Source organism: Myotis davidii, unplaced genomic scaffold (genome assembly GCF_000327345.1).
Source record: "Myotis davidii unplaced genomic scaffold, ASM32734v1 scaffold168, whole genome shotgun sequence".
Classification (NCBI taxonomy): domain Eukaryota; kingdom Metazoa; phylum Chordata; class Mammalia; order Chiroptera; family Vespertilionidae; genus Myotis; species Myotis davidii.
This window is the reverse complement of record NW_006383016.1, coordinates 1,905,039-1,924,622: the sequence shown is the minus strand read 5'-3', so window position 1 is coordinate 1,924,622 and position 19,584 is coordinate 1,905,039. Positions and strand designations below refer to the sequence as shown.

The following is a 19,584-nucleotide window of genomic DNA, read 5'->3' as shown; positions in this document are numbered from 1 at the left end:
GCAGCCTGGGTGGGGCGGGGTCTCAGGGAAACAACAGGGCGGAGCAAGCAGCTATGGCTGATCCTCAGTCCTACCCTAAGAGGCCCATGTCTCAATGTCCCTTGGTAATCGCTGCAAGCACCCCCAAGAGAAAGCCACCCTCGAGTTCTGAGTTCTGCCCACTGCCAGACAGTCCATTTTCTCCCTGTATGAGTCTGGGTCCCCAGAGGCTCACCTGGAACTGGAGTTCAGAGCATTTGGGGGCTTGTGACTCCCTCCCAATTAAAAAAGACAGCCAGCTTTTGCCACGTGTGCCTCCGTACCTCTGCACTTCTGCACCTCCTCTGAGTCTCAGTGTGCTTTTCTCTTTCCTTCTAGTTGTAGAATTTCCACTCAGCCAGCCTTCCTGTGGTTCTGGATGATGTCCGTTCTGTCTTTTAGTTGTATTTTTGAATTTGTTGTGGGAGGCAGCAATTTCTGGTGTTTACCTATGCCGCCATCTTGGTGTCTCTTGGAGGAACTTTTAATTCCTGTATTTCTTCTCACACCTAAATTGACTTGCATTTTTCATGTTTACCAGTTTTGCTCTCAAAGATGAGTTATTCCATTTTAAGAACATTTATATATATAAAATTTTTTTAACATAGAGTCTTATCTCTACTCCCAAGGGATGACAGCAAAATCAGCTTAATTTTACTTTACAGGTGAAATTATTTTATTTCCTTTATTAATACATATTTGTGGTTGATTTTTAAAAAACAGGTTTATTGAGGTATAATTTACATGTAATTAAAATGAATACATTTTGCCAAACCAGTTTGGCTCTGTGGATAGAGCGTCGGCCTGCGGACTGAAAGGTCGCAGGTTCAATTCCGGTCAAGGGCATGTACCTTGGTTGCGGGCACATCCCCAGTAGGAGGTGTGCAGGAGGCAGCTGGTCGATGTTTCTCTCTCATCGAAGTTTCTAGCTGTCTATCCCTCTCTCTTCCTCTCTGTAAAAAATCAATAAAATATATTTTTAAAAAAATGAATACATTTTACATGCAATTTGATAAATTTTTGGCAGATACATAGTTCTATAACTACCATTACATTCAAACTATAGGATGTTTCCATTACTGCACAAAATTCCTCATGTTCATTTGTATACTCCTCCAGCAACCCCCAGTCCCAGACAACCACTGATCTGCTTTCTTTTACCATATAGTTTGGCCTTTTCTAGCATTTCATATAAATGCTAGCATGCAGAATTGAACCATTAACCAGTTCTTGGACATTAATTCTTTTATCAGCTGATGGACATTTGGATTATTTTGCTATTATGAATGATGTTGCTATGAACATTCTCATACAAGAATGTTTGTGGACATAGTTATTTTTCTTGAGTAGATACCTAGGAATTGCTGGCTTATATGGTAGGTATATGTTTTTAAGAAGCAGCCAAATTGTTCTTCAGTATGGCTGTATCATTTTGCATTTTCACCTCAATGGATGAGCATTCCATTTCTCCAAAGCCTCACCAACACTCGGTAATGTCAGTTTTTAATTTTAGTCATTCTAGTGGGTGAGTAGTATTAACTCATTGTGGTTTTAGTTTTAATTTCCCTGATGACCAGTGATGTTGAGCATCTTTTCATATACTTACATTTTTATGTAAGAATATATAAGAATCTATATTCATATATATTCTTTTGTGAAGTGTTTGTTCAGCTCTTTTACCTATTTTTTAATTGGTTGGTTGTTTCTTGGTTATATTTTGTTTTAAAAGTTCTTTATATATTCCAATACAATTCCTTTGTCATATAGTTTGGAAATATATTCTCCTAATTTGTGATTTGCCTTTTCCTTTTTAAAAAATATATTTTGAAGAGCAATAGTTTCTACTTTTGAAGTAGTACAGTTTAGCAATATTTTTCTTAGCGATTCATGCTGTAAGTGTCCTATCTTAAAATTTTCCCTAGCTCAAGGTCACAAAGATTTTTTTCCTATTTTTTCTTTCAGTAGTTACAGCTTTATTTTAAATATGATGTATTTAAAATTATATTTTGGGTATGGTATGACATAGTCAAAATTGATTTATTTCTATACAGATAGCCAGTTTTTTTAGCGTCATACGTTTAAGAGACCATTTTTTATCTCCATTGAATTACTTTTGCATCTTTCTCGAAAATTAACTAAAAGTATGGGTATATTTTTGGACTCTGTTAATAAAAAAGATTTATATCAGGGGTCAGCAAATTAAGGCTTAACAAGCAAAATAAGTCTTGTGGCCTTTTTCTTGTAAATAATGTTACTAGCACATGGCCATGCCCATCCACTTAGGTATCCTGGTAGATTTGAATAGTTCTGACAGAGACTGTGTGTCCTACAGGCTGAAAATATGTAGTATCTGACATTTTATGGAAAACATTTGCCAACCCCTGATCTACATGTTTATCTTCGTGGCAATACTATATTCTCTTGATTACTATAGCTTCATAATAAGTTTTGAAATAAGTTGCCTTCCAGCTTTGTTCTGCTTTTAGAAAAAAGGCTATTTCAGGGCCTTTGTAATTTTTTACTATGTTTTAGAAATCAGCTTGTCAATTTATACAGATGCCTCATAGGATTTGTGATTGGGAATGCATTGAATCTATAGATCAATGTGGAGGGAATTAAAAGCCTAAAAATACTTGGATAAGTTTCCTATCCATGGATGTGGTATATTTTTCTAATTGTTGAAGTTCTCTTTAATTTCGCTCAGTAATGTTTGTTTTTAATGTATAGGCCTTGCAAATCTTTCATGAAATTTATTCCTAAATAATTTTATTGATGCTAAAATGGAATTGTAAAAATTTTCCTTTTTAAGTTGTGTGTTGCTTATATATAGAAATAGAATTGATTTTATATATTGACCATGTGTACTACTCACCGTGCTAATAAATTCATTCATTCTTCTAGTTTTAATAGATTCATTAGAATTTCCTATGATCATGACATCTGTGAATATAGTATTACTTCTCCCTTTCCAATCTGTCTGCCTTAATCCACTGATTAGAACAGTGATGGCGAACTTTTGAGCTTAGCATGTCAGCATTTTGAAAAACCCTTACTTAACTCTGGTGCCTTGTCACATATAGAAATTTTTTGATATTTGCAACCATAGTAAAACAAAGATTTATATTTTTGATATTTATTTTATATATTTAAATGCCATTTAACAAAGAAAAATCAACCAAAAAAAATGAGTTCCCGTGTCACCCCTGATACGTGTGTCATAGGTTCGTCATCACTGGATTAGAATCTCTAGTACAGTGTTGAATAGAAGTGGTGAGAGCAAACAACCTTGCCAATATTGATCATAGGTAGGATCATTTCGTTTTTCCCCATTAACGTTAACTAGAAGTTTTGTAGGTGTCTTTTATCAGAGTAAGGAAACTCCTTTTTATTTCTATTTTGTTGAGATTTTTATTTTTTAAATCATGAATGACTTGAATTTTGTAAAATATTTCTTCTGCATCTATGGAAATATGTTTTATTCCTTAAACCTATGAACATGGTAAATTACATTGATTTTTGGATGTTAAACTAAATTTGCTTTTTGTGACAAAACCCACTTAGTCATCATGTAGTATTCCCCCCTCACACCTGAAATAGTATTTAAAAAAATAAATTTCTTAATTGTTTGATAGGATTTACTAAGGGAACAATCTGGGGTGGTTTTTTGGCTTTTGATTATTAATAGCTAATTTTAAGAGATTCAGTTTTCCCTCAGCTCAATAAAAAGTGCACTTTCTTGACACCAATAAATTTTAAAATTTATTAGGCTTTATTCTGCTTTCTGATTTTGTTATATGTGGAAGAGGCATTTATGAGAAGTTTATAACCAGCCTTTCCAAGTGTACACTTTATAGTAGTCTCTCCACTTGTCCTCAGGGTGGGGGGTACATTCAAAGACCCCAGTGGGTGCCTGAAACTTTGGATAGTATTGAACCCTATATTATATACAAAAGCCCGGTGCATGAATTCGTGCACGGGTGGGGTCCCTTGTTCTGGCCGGTGATAGGGACCAATCAGGACCATCGGGGCTGGCCGGCCGGGGGGGGGGACCGCAGGAGGTTGGCTGTGGGAGTGCATTGACCACCAGGGGGCAGCTCCTGCCTTGAGTGTCTGCCCCCTGGTGGTCAGTGCTCATTATAGCAACTGGTAATTCAGTTGTAAAGGTCACTTAGGCTTTTTGTCTATAGACTAGAGGCCCGGTGCACAAAAATTTGTGCACTGGTGGGGGAGGAGAGATGAGGAGGGTGTCACTCAGCCCCACTTGTGCCCTCTCACAGTCTGGGACCCCTCGGGAGATAACCACCTGCTGGCTTAGGCCTGCTCCCCGGGTGGCATATGGCAGGCCCGATCCCTCAGTGCCTGCCCCGCCTCCCCAGGTCATGCACACGGCAGGGCCGAGCCGGGGGTTGGGGCACTGCCCCCGCTCGGGTTGCACACAGGACGCCCAGGTGGGCCAGCCTGTGGCTGCTGCCCCGCCCGGGTGCCCTGGGTCGGGTCGCACATGGACGCCCGCCACCCCAGGTCACAGATAGCAGGCCCAGATGGTGGCAGGGCAGGCAGGATGGCGCTGTCCCGCCCAGCCTGCAGTATGCAAATTAGCCACCGTCTTTGTTGGTGGTTAATTTGCGTATCGTGCTGATTAGCCAGTGTGAGGCATAGCGAAGGTACGGTCAATTACCATGTTTGTCTATTATTAGATAGTATAGTGATAGTTGTTTCCTATACCCATATGTCTGTGGTAAAGTTTGGAGCCATTATTAAGTAGAGTAAGGGTTACTTGAACACAAGCACTGCAGTAGCATAACAGTCTAATACCCAAGATGGCTACTAAGTGACTAATGGCAGCAGTGGATATGCTGAAAAGAAATGATTCTTGTACTGTGCAGTACAGAACAGGATGGAGTGAGATTTTATCATGTGCAATTTAAATCTTATGTATTGCTTATGGAATTTCTTCTTAAATGTTTTGGACAGTGGTTGACCATGGGTAACTAAACCACAGAAAGAAAAACTGGATAAGGGGGAACTACTGTAATAGGGAAATAATTTTACAGTTATATTTTGGCTAAATATTTAATGCTGCCCTTGTTATAAAGTATTTGATTTACTTTGCCTATTGCCTTTGTTTTTGTTAATTTTAGGAACTTAAAAGGACTCTAGAAAATCAAGCAGAAGGAAACATGGAAGGTCAGAATTCCCAGAGTCCTCAGCAGATCTCACAGGGGCTGCACACATGCTCTGAGCAAAATGGTCATGTTTCTGGAGTACCAGATATACAACCAGTTCTGCAATATGGTAATCCTTATGCAACACAGGAGATAAGAGGTTATTAAAATATTTTTAGTTTGGGTTTAGCTGAATTTGGAGGGGTTTTTTTTGTATATCTTTGTGGGATTAGAGAACTACTGGTACAGTCAATTCTAATAGAAACATTATAATGAGCAGTTTTAATGTTTAACATTAACTGGCTTCATCCAGAAGTGATATGCCATGAATGAATAATCTATTTGCTTATTGCATACAGTTCTTATTTTGAGTCACTTGGGTTAAAAATATATTTTTTTGATGAGCTAAAATGTTTTTTTATATAGTTTGTCATGGCTATACACAGCAATTCTAATTTTAGTACCAGCTTTTACCCTTCCCTTGCAAAACATTTTTTTCAGATGGAGCAGATGGTGCTTTTTACCCAGATGAAATCCAAAGGCCACCTGTGAGAGTACCTTCTTGGGGACTGGAAGATAATGTTGTCTGCAGCCAGCCTGCTCGAAACCTTAGTCGGCCTGATGGTTTAGAAGACCCTGAGGATAGTAAAGTAAATTGAATTTCCATTTTCTGAGCCTGTTCCTTTTTTCTCTCCTATATAGAGAGTTATGTGGTTATGTGTATCTTTTTTTTTTTTTTTTAATATATTTTATTGATTTTTTACAGAGAGGAAGGGAGAGAGATAGAGAGTCAGAAACATTGAGAGAGAAACATCGATCAGCTGCCTCCTGCACACCCCCTACTGGGGATGTGCCCGCAACCCAAGTACATGCCTTGACCGGAATCGAACCTGGGACCTTTCAGTCCGCAGGCCGACGCTCTATCCACTGAGCCAAACCGGCTTCGGCGGTTATGTGTATCTTGAGAAAATATGTGCTTGTGTGTACACATGATTACTTAATTTTTTTAAAAAGCATGCTTGTATTTAAATTTGAAAGATCAACCTTGAATATGCTTCATATTTATACTTTAGGATTATACTAAAATAAAATATTAAGTTTGGAGAATGACCTCAAAATGTTAACAGAAAGTTTAATTAAAATTTTTTTTAATTGAAATGTAACTGACATATGACACTATATTAGTTTCAGGTGTATACATGATAATTCAATATTTGTATATATTGTGAAATGATCACCGTTAGTCTAATTGACATTTGTTTTTGTTAGTTTTTCCGCTTGTTATTAGAACTTAAGATGTACTCTTAGCAACCTTCAAATATACAATACAGTATTATTAAGTATAGTCACAGATACTTTAATCTTTATTTTCATGAAGTAATTTACTCCTTTGATGCAGATGTAGTAGACCGGAAGAAGCAAAGTATTATGATATTATGCTGCAGTGTGCATCTTTTCATTTTAGCACTTACAGCCTACTTTAAATTTTAAGGTGGACTCTTTATTTAGATAGAAAAAGAGGGAAGTATATGTATTTTCAGAGAGAATATTTCTCTTTTTCGGAGAAATATTCTTTTAGACATTGTTAGTATTTAACCTCTCAGCAATACAATACTGACAAATTAGTTTATGTAGTGTGTCACTGTTTTTATTTCATTTAAGGGATTTCTTTATTTAATAAATAGGTTTTTATCCTCATAGCAGCTCCTTCTGAATTTCCTGTGCATTAATAAGAATTTAAAAGAAATGCTTTATTGTGCTCTTTGCAAGTACAGTAGTATCATGACCTGTTTCTCATTTAATCTAGTTTGCTGCATTTAATTGCTATTAACCTTTGCAGAAACTGATCAGTGTTCAGACAGACATGATTTTAGCCCTAGTGCTCAACACTCATAATGGAGAAAAATGTATTTCTCTCTTTTGCCTTTTGGCCTCCTATGTCCATTACTGGGAATAATTAGGAAAACTGTCAGAACTTTTGTAGCCTATTTAAGGTCTAGAGTATTATTTTACTGCTTTTTCAAACCTTTATTTCACACTTTGCATATTTAATCTGATCATTCTTGGCACAGATGTTACATGTGACAAGCCCTTCTCTCCCGTAGTCATCTGCTTCAGTTTAATTAGCAGAATGTTCTTTCTGATCTGTGTGCTTTGCCCTTCTGCAAACCCATGAGAAGCAGTGTTAGAAGCTTGTGCTCATTTGCTGACATGCTTATTAGATTTGGTAATGAGATGGAAGGACTCTTAATAGGCACATCTTGGGTAATTGTATTTTGCAATCAGAAGATTTTTCACATTATACAGAAATTTATTTTTATATACATTCAGACCTTTTTTTTTTTAATTGTCATTAGAACAAAAAACACACACATCACTTGCAACTAAAGTATTTGAGTTAGTAATTTTAGTTAGAATATAGAAAACAGATTTGAGTTGACCTGTTCCTTTTCTTTGGTTCTCTTCCCTGGGAGTGATGAACAGCCACAGAACCCAGCATCTTTTTTCTTTTTTTCAAATATATTTTATTGATTCTTTACAGAGAGGAAGGGAGAGGGACAAAGAGTTAGAAATATCGATGAGAGAGAAACATCAACCAGCTGCCTTCTGCACACCCCCCACTGGGGATGTGCCTGCAACCAAGGTACATGCCCTTGACCGGAATCGAACCTGGGACCTTTCAGTCCGCAGGCCGACGCTCTATCCACTGAGCCAAACCGGTTTGGCAGGACCCAGCATCTTTGAGTCAGGGTTGAGATGGACTGCTCTTATGGCCTATTCCTGCCATATCTCCTCCTGTACCAGAAACTGTGGTCAGCTATCAGATCAAAAACCTTTTTTGACTCCCTCTTACCTAATTAATTGCAATAGCAATAATTAACAAAATTATCATGAGGTGATGGCAACAAACATTTCTATAGCTCTTTTTGCCAGCTAATGTTTAGCTTTCTAAATTATTAATTTAACTCATTTGTTCTTTGTAGCAGTCCTGTGAGGAACTATTCCTGTTTCTATTGAGAGGCATTATGAGCCAGCTTAACTGGCTTGCTTCACACTGCTGGTAAGGTACAGCAGGATTTGAGTCTCATCACTTTGGCTTATAGAAGCTGTGGTCTTTAAACATCTATCAACTACCAACCAATCAGATAGGCTAAAGCAAAGTTTCCCAAACTTTTTTCTTTCAGGGCATCTTTAGCATCTCAGTATCTCATAAGTGGAATCTTTTTGTGATTTACATGTTTCGTTTAGCATAATGTCCTTAAGATTCATCCCTGATATAACGTGTCAGAATTTCCTTTGTTTTGAAGGCTAAATAATAATCCATTGTATGTTTATGGTATACCTTGTGTTTATCCATTCTTCCATCGATAGACATTAGGTTGTTTCTACCTTTTGGGTATATGCTGATGTGACAATAGGTGTACAAATATATCTGCTCCAGTTCCTGGTTCTTTTGGATCTATAGATAGAATTAGAATTGCTTTGTCATATATAGTTAGTTATATTTCTACAATCATTGCTTTTTGAATACAGTATAATTAACCCTGTTTTATTATCCAATAGAGTAACCCATTTTAATATTATTTGTTTGATAAGAAAATAATTTTTTTCATAGACTAGATTTTGAGTTGGGCATCTAATGAGAAATGTGCAATTCAAGTAGAGCAGTTTACCATAGCTTGTTTCATTTGCTTACTAACCAATTTGTGGTGGAAATAGTATTGTGCTGATGGGTCTAGAGATTGATGAACAAAGTAAGTGGTTTAGACTTTTGTAGAAATTAAAATTTAAGAAAATTAATTATTTGGAACTGTTCATAAGTAAATTTAAGTATGGTACTCCCAATAAAATTTGCTTACAAGATTATTTTAGTTTAGCTAAAGTACTAGGTGCTAACACTTTAAAGTTCTTTTGGGTTGACATCTTTCAGTTCTAAAACTTGAGTACTTTAGTTTTGGGGTGGAAATCTTTCTAACCTGCAATACGTGATTCTCTGCCTTCTTAAAGAATACCTAACATAGCCTCGATGGCTCAAGTTTATTAACTTAAAAACCAACATTAAAAGTGATGTGTTTTTTTTTGTTGTTAAATCCTCATCCAAGTATATTTTTTCCAGTGATTCTAGAGAGATAGAAGGGCAGGCATGGGGAGAGAGAAAGAGGGAGAGAGACAGACAGGCAGACATCCATGTGAAAGAGACACATCAATTGGTTGGCCCCTGCATGTGCCCCATCGGGGGCCACTGGGTATCGAACCTGCGACCCCTTGGTACATGGTCTGGCGCTCTTACCACTGAGCATGCCTGCCAGGGCAAAAGTTAGGCTCTTTTAAGAGGTAAAGGTGTTAGCTCCAATGCTGAAATATTATTGGTGTTTCGAGTTTGTCTGCTTTTCTCTTTTGTCCAGTAGCCATTTTTTTATTGCTGCTGACAGTGGGCCTGCTTTAACAGCCTCACTTTCCAAACTAATTGGTTATATTTAATCGTATTTGGAAACTAACTGCTATTGATAAGTAAAATAGAATAAAAGCAGTATTTGTGAGTGATATTTGGTCATTTTGCATGTCAAGGTTATGAGAGACTTCATGAATTGTCTATCATAGAACTTACTGTATACTTTCTGGTTTTGAACTGTTCTCTAAGTGATTTCTTATTTCATGGGAACTTATATCTCATAACACCTAGAATTCTACTCGAGTCCCTCACTTGTTTTATTAAGTAACTGGTGATGAAAGATATGGAATAATAGGGTCATCATTACCAAATTATATATGACTTAAGACTACTAAATGTAAATTGCTTTCCCCACCCTCTGATATTTTATGAGCAATCGTAATATGTCTGTTGGCTGATCTGAGTTAGCTAGCAGCAAACTATTGTTAGCTGATTGATTTGTGGAAGCAGTAAATTGTTGTAAGCTATTGGTCAGTATAAAACGGGATGTTGTAAGATTTTTGGGTTCTATTATATTTTTGGACTCTGGAAAGTTGTTTTTTATTATAAATATCTGTGTCATTAAGAATTTTGAAAAGTAGAATATCCAGACCTTTCCTTTTTATTTTTTCCAATTATTTTTTTAAATGCCACTTCAAAGACTATTTTTTCAAAGAAAATGAGATTTTGTTCATTATTTGATATATAGTAGTATAAGCAGATTCAGTGTTTTAAATATTGTTACTGTCATGCATGTTAAGTTTAGTAGATTCAACTACTATATTATTTTTTTTCCTCTTTGTATCTATAGATTTAAAAGGTGTCTGGATCTTTTATCACTTAAAGGATTTTAACTTTTGAAGTATATGAAGTACGTTTTATTTTCCCCAGCCCCTCATTATCTATCCTGTTATTTGTTGCCCACATATATCCTGAAGGAATCATAAACGTAAACAAGCATTTTCTCATGTGATGAACAGGAAAGAAGAAGCCTCTCAAGCCCTTTATTGGACCATTCAGGAGGGGATAATTGTCAGAATAATAGCCATGCTCCCCATCCCCCTAAAAAAAATCATTTGTCTTGTTTGTTCACCACATACACACTTTGGGCACCTCTTCCTGGGACAGACTTGACTACTTAGCCCATTAATAAGCAGCCTGGGGGCAAGCATGACTACCCAGCAATAAAAGAACTCATCAGTGCCAGCTCTACCTGTTTATGTGCTGTTTGTTTAGTACATGAGAGCAGCTAACAGCTGCTCAGAGGAGGGAAGCAAATGGGCACCTGCCATGATGTAGCTGCTTTTGATGTAAAGTGAGAGTCTGTGTTTGGCTGTTGATTTAGCATGTACAGATCTCTAAAATCTAAATCCATGACCACAGGGATGGGGGCATGGAAATTGAGCAATATTTTCTTTCAGATTGAAACTCAGGTTTACAGGTTTTTAGGATTCTTCATTGACAATCAGTTAATCAAATATTTGATTTTGATTTTTATTCTTTTACAACAGGGTTTTGAGGCCTATAGTTTGGAGCTTTGCTTTAACTTGGTTTTCCAGTTGGAATTGTCTGTGTGTACATGTGTGCCCAAGGACATATGTGTGCAAACTCATATTTAATTTTCATTTATGTGTAATGTCTGTATATTTTGCAATGAGTGTAAGTTGTCAAAGATGATCTGTCTTGCAAATTAAGTTACTAAATGAGAGTAACAGGGAAAATAATGCAGTGTTAAGATTTTTATGGAATCCTAAAAAGAAAGTTACCTACATGTAGGTTCAAAAAAGTTCCTGATCTCTATTGCATTCACATATACAGGTGTGGTATACTCTCCATTCCACTAAATACTGATTTTTATTTTAGGACAGCAGTACTTCATCCACAGTGATATATTCTGTAAGAAATTGTACTTTGAAAATCTAATTCGTAATAGAAGTGAAAATTTAAAAAGTGCAGTCTTAATTTCTTTATACTATGCTTGATTGAATTGAAAAACTTGTTTGGTTTCATTTTTCTCAAAAAGTTGCAAAATTATTTTTTGCTAGGAGGATGAGAATGTGCCCACTGCTCCTGATCCTCCAAGTACGCATTTGCATGGGCATGGGACAGGCTTCTGCTTTGATTCCAGGTAATTTTTCTCTTATGTAAAATGTGGGTTATAGAGAACATGACTCTCAGAGTTTGGTTTCTGCAAACTTGTTAGAAATGCACGTGATTAGGGACCTACTTCATTCCTTCTGAACTTAAAACTCTTAGTGTTTTAACATGCCTTCCTGGTGATACTAATGCACAAAATCCTTTGAGAACCAGTGCTGTGGACACACTCAAATGAACACTGTTGGGAATGATAAGATGTATTAATTATAGGTTTACCAGTAGCATTTGTTGTTAGTTAAAAATTGAATTCTTGTCAGTAAGCCTCATTTCACATAATTGTATTTGGGGGACTTTAATGAGAAAAGGTTTTTCTTTGTCAATCTAAATGTAAAAGTAAATTTAGAGGCTTTACAAATGGTTTACACAATTGTCAGTAGCAACCATTTAGAAGCAGAAGGTTTCTGGAGTAACTGAAGACTTTCAAGGTAAATTGTTTAGTATGAATATCAGCTTAACTAGATAAATGTAGCCTTGTCATATTCTGAAGAATACTATTGTTAGATATTTATTAGAAATATGTAATTCTTTCATTTTCCTATTTCTTTAAGCTTTGATGTTCACAAGAAGTGTCCCCTCTGTGAATTAATGTTCCCTCCCAACTATGATCAGAGCAAATTTGAAGAACATGTTGAAAGTCACTGGAAGGTGTGCCCAATGTGCAGCGAGCAGTTCCCTCCTGACTATGACCAGCAAGGGTTTGAAAGACATGTACACACCCATTTTGATCAGAATGTTTTAAATTTTGATTAGTTACTTTTTATTATGAGTTAATAATACAGTTTAGCAGTTTAAAAAAATCATCTCCAATAGACCACTAGGAGCCCACAGGTAATCACTTCTATGCACCCTCTCCCGTACTCTTCTGACCAAGATCTACTTTGAGTTTGGTGTTACTAGGGTTGGGGGTCAATGTTTGGCTTATCGATAAATATAATTTTAACCTCTTTTAATCTTACCTGCTTAAGAAAAGAAGCTCGTGGGTGTTTGTATTTTCATTTATTCCCCAGTTTGAAAAATTATATGACTAAAGGAAACAAGGATTATTCTAATGTTACTGCATTGGGAAGAAAAAGTATTATAGTTAATTATTTAACAGAATATTTACAAGTTTCTGTTGACCTTGTTGGTTGAGCATGACTACTAAATATTATGTAATAATAAAAAGCATTTATCATAACAGTCTTGCAAAGTAATTCTTTGAATACAGAAATTTGCATAATTTAGCCCATGAAATGATGTTTTTTTTAAGCCTCTTAAGAAATGGAGCTCTGTGTAGAATGAGATCACATGCTTGCAGTATGGCAAATATTCTTTTTATATTTGAAATATTTGCTTTAGGAATTAAGGGAAGGCATATTTTACTAATTTTGTGACTAAATTATTTTTAGAATAGCCTGAACAGTTATGTTTAAGCCATCTTAAAGTTATTATTTCTATCCAAAGGGAAAATGGAATAAGGTATGTTGTACAATTGTTTCGTATTATATGATCTAAATAGTGGTGTTTGTGGCATAAAATCACAGGAAATGTATCCTTATCTTTTTCACATTTTCCTAATTAGAGTATAACTTTGAAATAACATTCTCAGTGATTAAAAATGTAATATGTAAATAAGTTGTGTTTCTGCCATGTATAGTATTACCATTAACATTAAAGAGGACACATTTTTGGAGGTGATTTTATTGTCAAATTTATTTGTGATCGTTTTTCATTAAGTCTAGCATCTTGAACATCTTTTTTCGTCTGAATTTATAAAATGTTTTCAGAACTGTATTTCTCTTTTATACTATCAATATTAAGAATTTAAAGTATTGGTTTGTTTATTCTGCTGAAAATACTCAAACTATTTAAGATGTTAAGTCAACAGTCAGCGTGGTTGCATTTGGGGTGCTATATATGAACTGCATCCTACATCTGTATTTGTTTCTACGAGGAATTTGTGAGCGTTTCAATAGCTCAGTTGGTAGAGTGGAGGACTGTAGGCTATTTCTAGGAGCAGAATTTGTCTATTGTTGGAGTCCTTGGCTTTTTCGTCTAAGGAAACCAGATGTTTAGGACTTCATATTTTAGCTTCCTCAAGGTCACATGATAAGCAGAATATTTCAGAGAAAATGTTCAGTGAAAGAGCATTTTTATTGCATTAGTAATTATGGACCATGATGACCTAAAAGTCTTTGAATATTATAATACTACCACCAGTGAAATAAGATTATTCATCTTAGTAGTCTTGGACTTGAGTAGCTTTTTGCCTCAAGCTGGAAAACATCAGAATAGGTTAAATTCCACTGTGGTCTGAGAACATGCTTTGTAGCATTTATATTCTTAGGAATTAAAGTGTGTTTTGTGGCTTATAATGAATGGTCTTTCTTGGTGGATGTTCTGAGTGAACATTGTGTATTCTGTTGTTGGATAAAGGATCAGTAGGTCAAAACAATAGTTACTATAACAGTTAATTGTTGATGCTGTTGAGTTTAAATCCTTACTGATTCTCTAACTGCTGCATTGCTAAAGTGGTGTTGCCATGTCAAAGTAAAATTGTGGATTTCTTTCTTTCTTCATCACTTTTTGCCTCCCATATTTTGATGTGCTGCTGTTAGGCAAATATTAAGCAAAAAATTAAATACACTTTACATGCTGAATTCTAGGGGATGGGTGAGGAAGGAAAGGCAGCCTAAGGTAGAACAAGGCACTGAGGAGGTAGGGTAGTTTCCATGGTAAACTTGATACTGGCTTTTCATGATGGATGCTAATGAAAATAAAGAGCCATGTTTATTTTGGGTCAGAGACAGTTTATTTAAAATGCAATTTCATCTACATTTATAAGCAGCTTTTCTTGACAGGATTTTGATTCATTAAGTTGTCTTCAGTTCTAAAACCTCTGTCACTTTCAAACTTAATGTGCTCTGTCCCAAACAACAAAACATATGAAAATATAATTTAAAGCACAGTTTTCACAGACACAGTACAATACATTCACTATACACGGTATAACAAAATATTCCCATCCTTACCTTTAGTAATACTGTCACAATGAATAAGCAAGTAGAAGTTGGAATTTGTTTTATAGTTGAAAGAAATGTTAACATGCACAATGACTATTTTATGACTGTTTAGCTGTTGAACTGCTGATCCAGCCTGCAATTTCTTGCACTAGAAAGAGCAAAAGCTAAGTAACTGATGGCCTAAAAAATTTTTGGTCAATTATAGGTAAATGTGTAATAGCCAGTAGGGCCTTCTTATGCACCAACTAATGTTTTTTTCTGTCTAGATTACCCTTTTCAACATACAGAATAGCACTGTATATTAGGACCAAGACCATGCTTCAGAGATCTGAGGAAATTTTTAAAGGGCAGTGTCTTTATAAATACTTAAAAATCCCTCATTATGAGGGATTCACAACTTAAGAATATAGAAGCTTACTCATCTGGCTAACAGAAACATGGGAAGAAAATTATTTTATAAGCAATGCAAGTTTGCGTTTTACCAGTTTTGTGAGCAGTTGGCCACCTCAAAGCAATTTTTATTGCATAATTAAGCAACTGGTAAACTCATGTTCAAGGAATAGCACTTGGGAGAAAAGAACACTCAAGGCATGACAGTATTGTTGGTGAGAAAAACTTCAGGAATGGTCCAGACGTAGAGTTATTCTAATGGGTCATATATTAGTCATTCTTTGACCACCTGCTGCAAGAAAGCACTTAATTCTCAATAAGGCTCAATTTCATTTCGGCAAATTGTTTTATAAAGCTAAACAGACGTTTCCAGTGGAACACAGACATCTACAATGTGATAGGAAAAGTGCCTTTAAAGTCTAAACACAACGAACATGAAGAGGAGGCAGTAGGAGCCTAAACAAAAATGTTCCCCTTTGAACCATGCTTGGAATTTTCTTATTTGTAACCCACAGGTTTGTTAGGGCAGTGGTTGTAAGAATTGGCAACACATAAAACATTAAATCTGTTGGCAATAGAGAACTACAAAGTGCTTTAAAACTTCACCTAAAGATGAAGATAGAAATAAATTTTACACAAAATTTGTATGTATTTCAAAATGTTTCCTAACAGATTTCAAGGAAACATATTTCACTAAATTGGTACTTTGTTCTGCAAGTATCAATAGACATAAATGGAATACCTTGCACTCAATAAGTGTGTTAAATTAATGAGTGAACTGAACAGACTATTGTACAAAAACGCCATTTATAACACAAGTAATTGGTAAGTCAGATGGCAAGATTTTCAGCTTTTTAAAGGGCAAAAGGACTTGCAAGATAATATAAACACAGAAAAGCATACCTTTTATGTATGTTATTTAAATATGAAAATATTTTTAGCATATGTTAAACATACTTTCTTAATTTATATTTCAATTACCTAAAGTCTTTCTACTCACAAATACTAACTCCATTATGTAAGGCATGATAACCAGTTTGATAATGAAGGTATTATTTTGGTTTTGAAGATAGTTAATGTGTTGAAAAAACCTCAGTCACACTACAAATCTTGGGGGTGGGGGGAAGCAAACCTCTGTGCCAGCCCCTCCTCCCCCAACTGCTATCACTGCAATACAACTGAACAATATGCAACATGCCCTCAACCATATTTGTTTTGGGGGAAATGTGCTGAGAACCTAGAGCTTTTTTTTTTTTTTTAGCACCTTATATCAAAGTAATGAAAATGGATATGATGATTACATGTGCAAATGTACAAAATCATTAACTCTACAAAGATACATCATTCCAAAATTACAGAAAAAATTTAAAGCATGCATTTACTTCTTTAAAGGGTGGCTGAATGCTTCCCCTGAAAAAAGGTGGCTGTTTTCAAAATCAGCAACTGCTGGTGAGGATTCCTTGGCACAGTTATGACCAGCATGTTATTGCTGCATCTTCCTGATAATCTCAGCCGACACCGGGGGATGGAAATTGATTGTGTGGTGCCGCAGGCCCTGAGCTGTCTTGTAACTCTTACCACAACGACATTTGAATGGTTTGCGGACACGAATCTGTGTTCTGTGGCCATTCTTAGCATGGTACTTTATGCCATTCACATTCTGTGGAGAAGACAGAAACATCACATATTAGATGGAGTCCTATAATGTCCGTCCAAGTGGGAAAACGTCAGTGTGCTCTCGGATGCAGCTGTGCACATGGGGTCACCCCCACAGATACCTCAAGGTAATTCAGACACGCCTCACTCTGAAAATGAAAGGACTTCACATTGTATATAAAATATGTATTTGAGACTCAGAGGCTGTATGGAAGCACAGTTCCCTCTGCATCTTTTTTCTACTCTGAAGAAAGTTAACAATGGGCAATTATATAAAAATATCCTCAGGCTGCTCCAAAAAAACAACTCTAAAGGTAGAAAACAGGGCAGGGCAGTAGAGTTGCAGACATGTATAAAATGACAGCTGGGGTGCTGGTCCCTCCCTTACTGGAATTCCTGTCCGTTTTCTACTCTGCGAGAAGTCAGTGTCTCTGCCATGGTGGGAACTCCATGCTCACAGTAAGTAATACTGAGCAGACTAGTATGTACTGCATTCCAGACTTGAACTTGAACATCTTCAGATTATGGAAGTCTCAGCGCAGAAGAGCCCTAGACTTCAGACTGGCCTACAGATCTTATGTGGCACCCAAAACACCTAAATGCTTTCTGCTAATTGGTTTTGCTCGCTTGTTAGCCTATCCTATGTAAGACTCCATGGCTAGAATCACTCTACAGATGTAATAGCTACTATTGCTCATCCCATTAGATGTAAGTGGGCTCAGGACACTGACTCACTGATGGAAGATTTAAGAATAAATGGCAGAGGTGATACTAGAGCACAAGTATTGGAAAATTCCCATCAGCTGTTGCCAGATTAGGGCCTAAGAGGGAAGAGGGAGGACCTGAGACGAAGTTGTTGAGCACAGATCACCGGAGGAGTGGGCTGTTTCTGAATCTAGTCCCACTCAGCCCGGTCCTGTGCCCAGCTAAAGCACTCCAGCACCGTCTTCTTTACCTTCACAAGTGGTCCTTGGTGAGCTCCCAGAGAATGGGACGGACTGTCCGCTGCTATTTCATGAGCATCTAGCACAGTCTGGTATTAGAGTGAATGAGTTGGTTGGAATGTGCAATTCCTCTGGGAAGAATTGAGAGTTGCCATTAAACAGTGGTTATTACTACTTACATTTCCTTCTTAGAGTTTCACAGTGCTCACTGGTACCTTTAAAAGTTTTTGCTAGAGAATCCTGCTTGACTTCGTTGAGCCCACCGGTGCCAAATAGCAAACAAGTGGCAGTGCTCTAAGTCTGAAGGTTGATCACAAGGACCCTTTGCCCTGAACACCTACCTACTCTTGGCCTTCAGTCCTTGGCCCTCCTGCATCAATCCCTGTGTGCAGGGCGAGGAAGCACCTCACTAGTCTTCTAAAGGGAGTAAGAGCTCACTGCAGTGGGACAATGGCAGATCAGACCCGTACCAGCCATCCCTCCAGACTTCCAGGCACGTAAGGAAACCAACTTCCAGCTCTAGCCCCGCCTAGTATCTTGCAGTCATGAGAGACTCAGGTGAGAACTCCCCAGCCGGAGCCAGGCAACCCAGAACCATGGAAGGTAATGGGTTTAAGCTATTTGAAAGAGGAAGAGTTAATAATACAGTTTTATGACCATTAGAGAAAGATCAACTTTCCAAGTAATAGTAACATGTTAGGCAGTCTCCTGGCTCACAAATGCCAGAAACTTGCATATGCCTGCTTCATAGCCTATTTATTAGCACAAGATATCACTGAGTGCCTACTAGGGTCACTTTTTGTGGATGGAGGTTTAGTAAAACATTTCATGTCTCTGTTCTCCCAGGGAACTTGTTACAAGAAGGATCTTTAAAAAATATAACTACCCCTGTGCCCAGCAGTACCACGTGCACCTCGTCAGGGAACAGAGGACCAATAATAAACATCGAGCCAGGAAGCAAAAAGGCATAGCAGTGCCCAACAGGATCCGGGCCTGAGTGTTTACAGTAATTAGGTGAGGGAAGCTTTGAAATCAAATTACCAAAGCAGGTCCAATACAAAGCCAGATGATCAGCGCTCACCAGAAGGGCAAACCCAGGTTCTGTGCTCCCAAATGGAATATGTACGTGATGGTGCATGTCTGCCTGTGAGTAAAACAGCCAATTCCATACATCAGGCTTATTAATCTGGAAAGATGAGCTGCACTTTTGGGAACACATGGCCCAAGAACTTAAGACCTACCTTACCACCTTTTTCTCTGTTGCTGTCATTTAAAATTTTCACAAGTGTTAAAGTACACCCTTACCACAAATGTTAGTACTCAGACTCCAGATTTCCCCATTCTATTCACACACAGAGATGGGAACTCCCACTTTCTAAGACTTTAGAGTCTTAAAAAGATTCACTTAAGTTTCTAATTGCAGAGATCTTAAGTTGAGTTTGGTCTTTAAAAGTTAACAAATAATGACAGGCAACTGGAAAATGAAATGCTTAAAATCCTCTGACCTCTGAAGAGAGGAAAGGGAATTTAGCTTCAACATGGTGTGGAAGGTAGCTGACATGAAAGTGGCCTGCTGGTGGCTTGCTGCCTCATTCAGTACCAGACTCGGTAACTCCCTGGAGTCACGAAGCTGCTGGACGACAGAACTGCAGTGGGACCCAGGGTGCCCGATTCCACAGTCGGCATTTCCCCCCACAATTCCACGCCTACGTAAAGTGCCAGGTGCTCACTCCTTAGTGCAACCAGATGGTAGGCTTTGGAAAGTCTTGGGAGTTGGGAAGGGTTGGGACATGCTGTCTGGAGAGAGCTGCCTGTGGAGT

At 37.2% G+C, this 19,584-nt stretch overlaps 2 protein-coding genes across 10 annotated transcripts in view; one reads left to right on the top strand and one right to left on the bottom strand.

Moving 5' to 3' along the window:
• Positions 1-13,449, top strand: part of TAX1BP1 (Tax1 (human T-cell leukemia virus type I) binding protein 1) — a 64,323-nt gene extending 50,874 nt beyond the window's left edge. Inside the window, exons 15-18 of one of the 3 annotated variants that reach the window (XM_015558138.1) lie at positions 5,160-5,313; positions 5,685-5,833; positions 11,661-11,743; positions 12,321-13,449. In XM_015558138.1, the coding sequence (XP_015413624.1) occupies positions 5,160-5,313; positions 5,685-5,833; positions 11,661-11,743; positions 12,321-12,522 (588 nt within the window). In that variant the 3' untranslated portion in view covers positions 12,523-13,449. Of the gene's footprint in view, positions 1-5,159; positions 5,344-5,684; positions 5,902-6,137; positions 6,294-11,660; positions 11,744-12,320 lie in introns of those variants that run through there. The other 2 variants (XM_006778974.2, XR_001512366.1) reach the window with 2 other exon arrangements.
• Positions 13,450-14,538: 1,089 nt separating this feature from the next.
• The window catches only part of JAZF1 (JAZF zinc finger 1), a 186,828-nt gene continuing 181,782 nt past the window's right edge, over positions 14,539-19,584 (bottom strand). For all 7 annotated transcript variants that reach the window (XM_015558142.1, XM_015558140.1, XM_015558139.1 and 4 more), the window contains one exon: positions 14,539-16,824. In XM_015558142.1, coding sequence (XP_015413628.1) covers positions 16,648-16,824 — 177 coding nt within the window. In that variant the 3' untranslated portion in view covers positions 14,539-16,647. The remainder of the gene's footprint in view (positions 16,825-19,584) is intronic.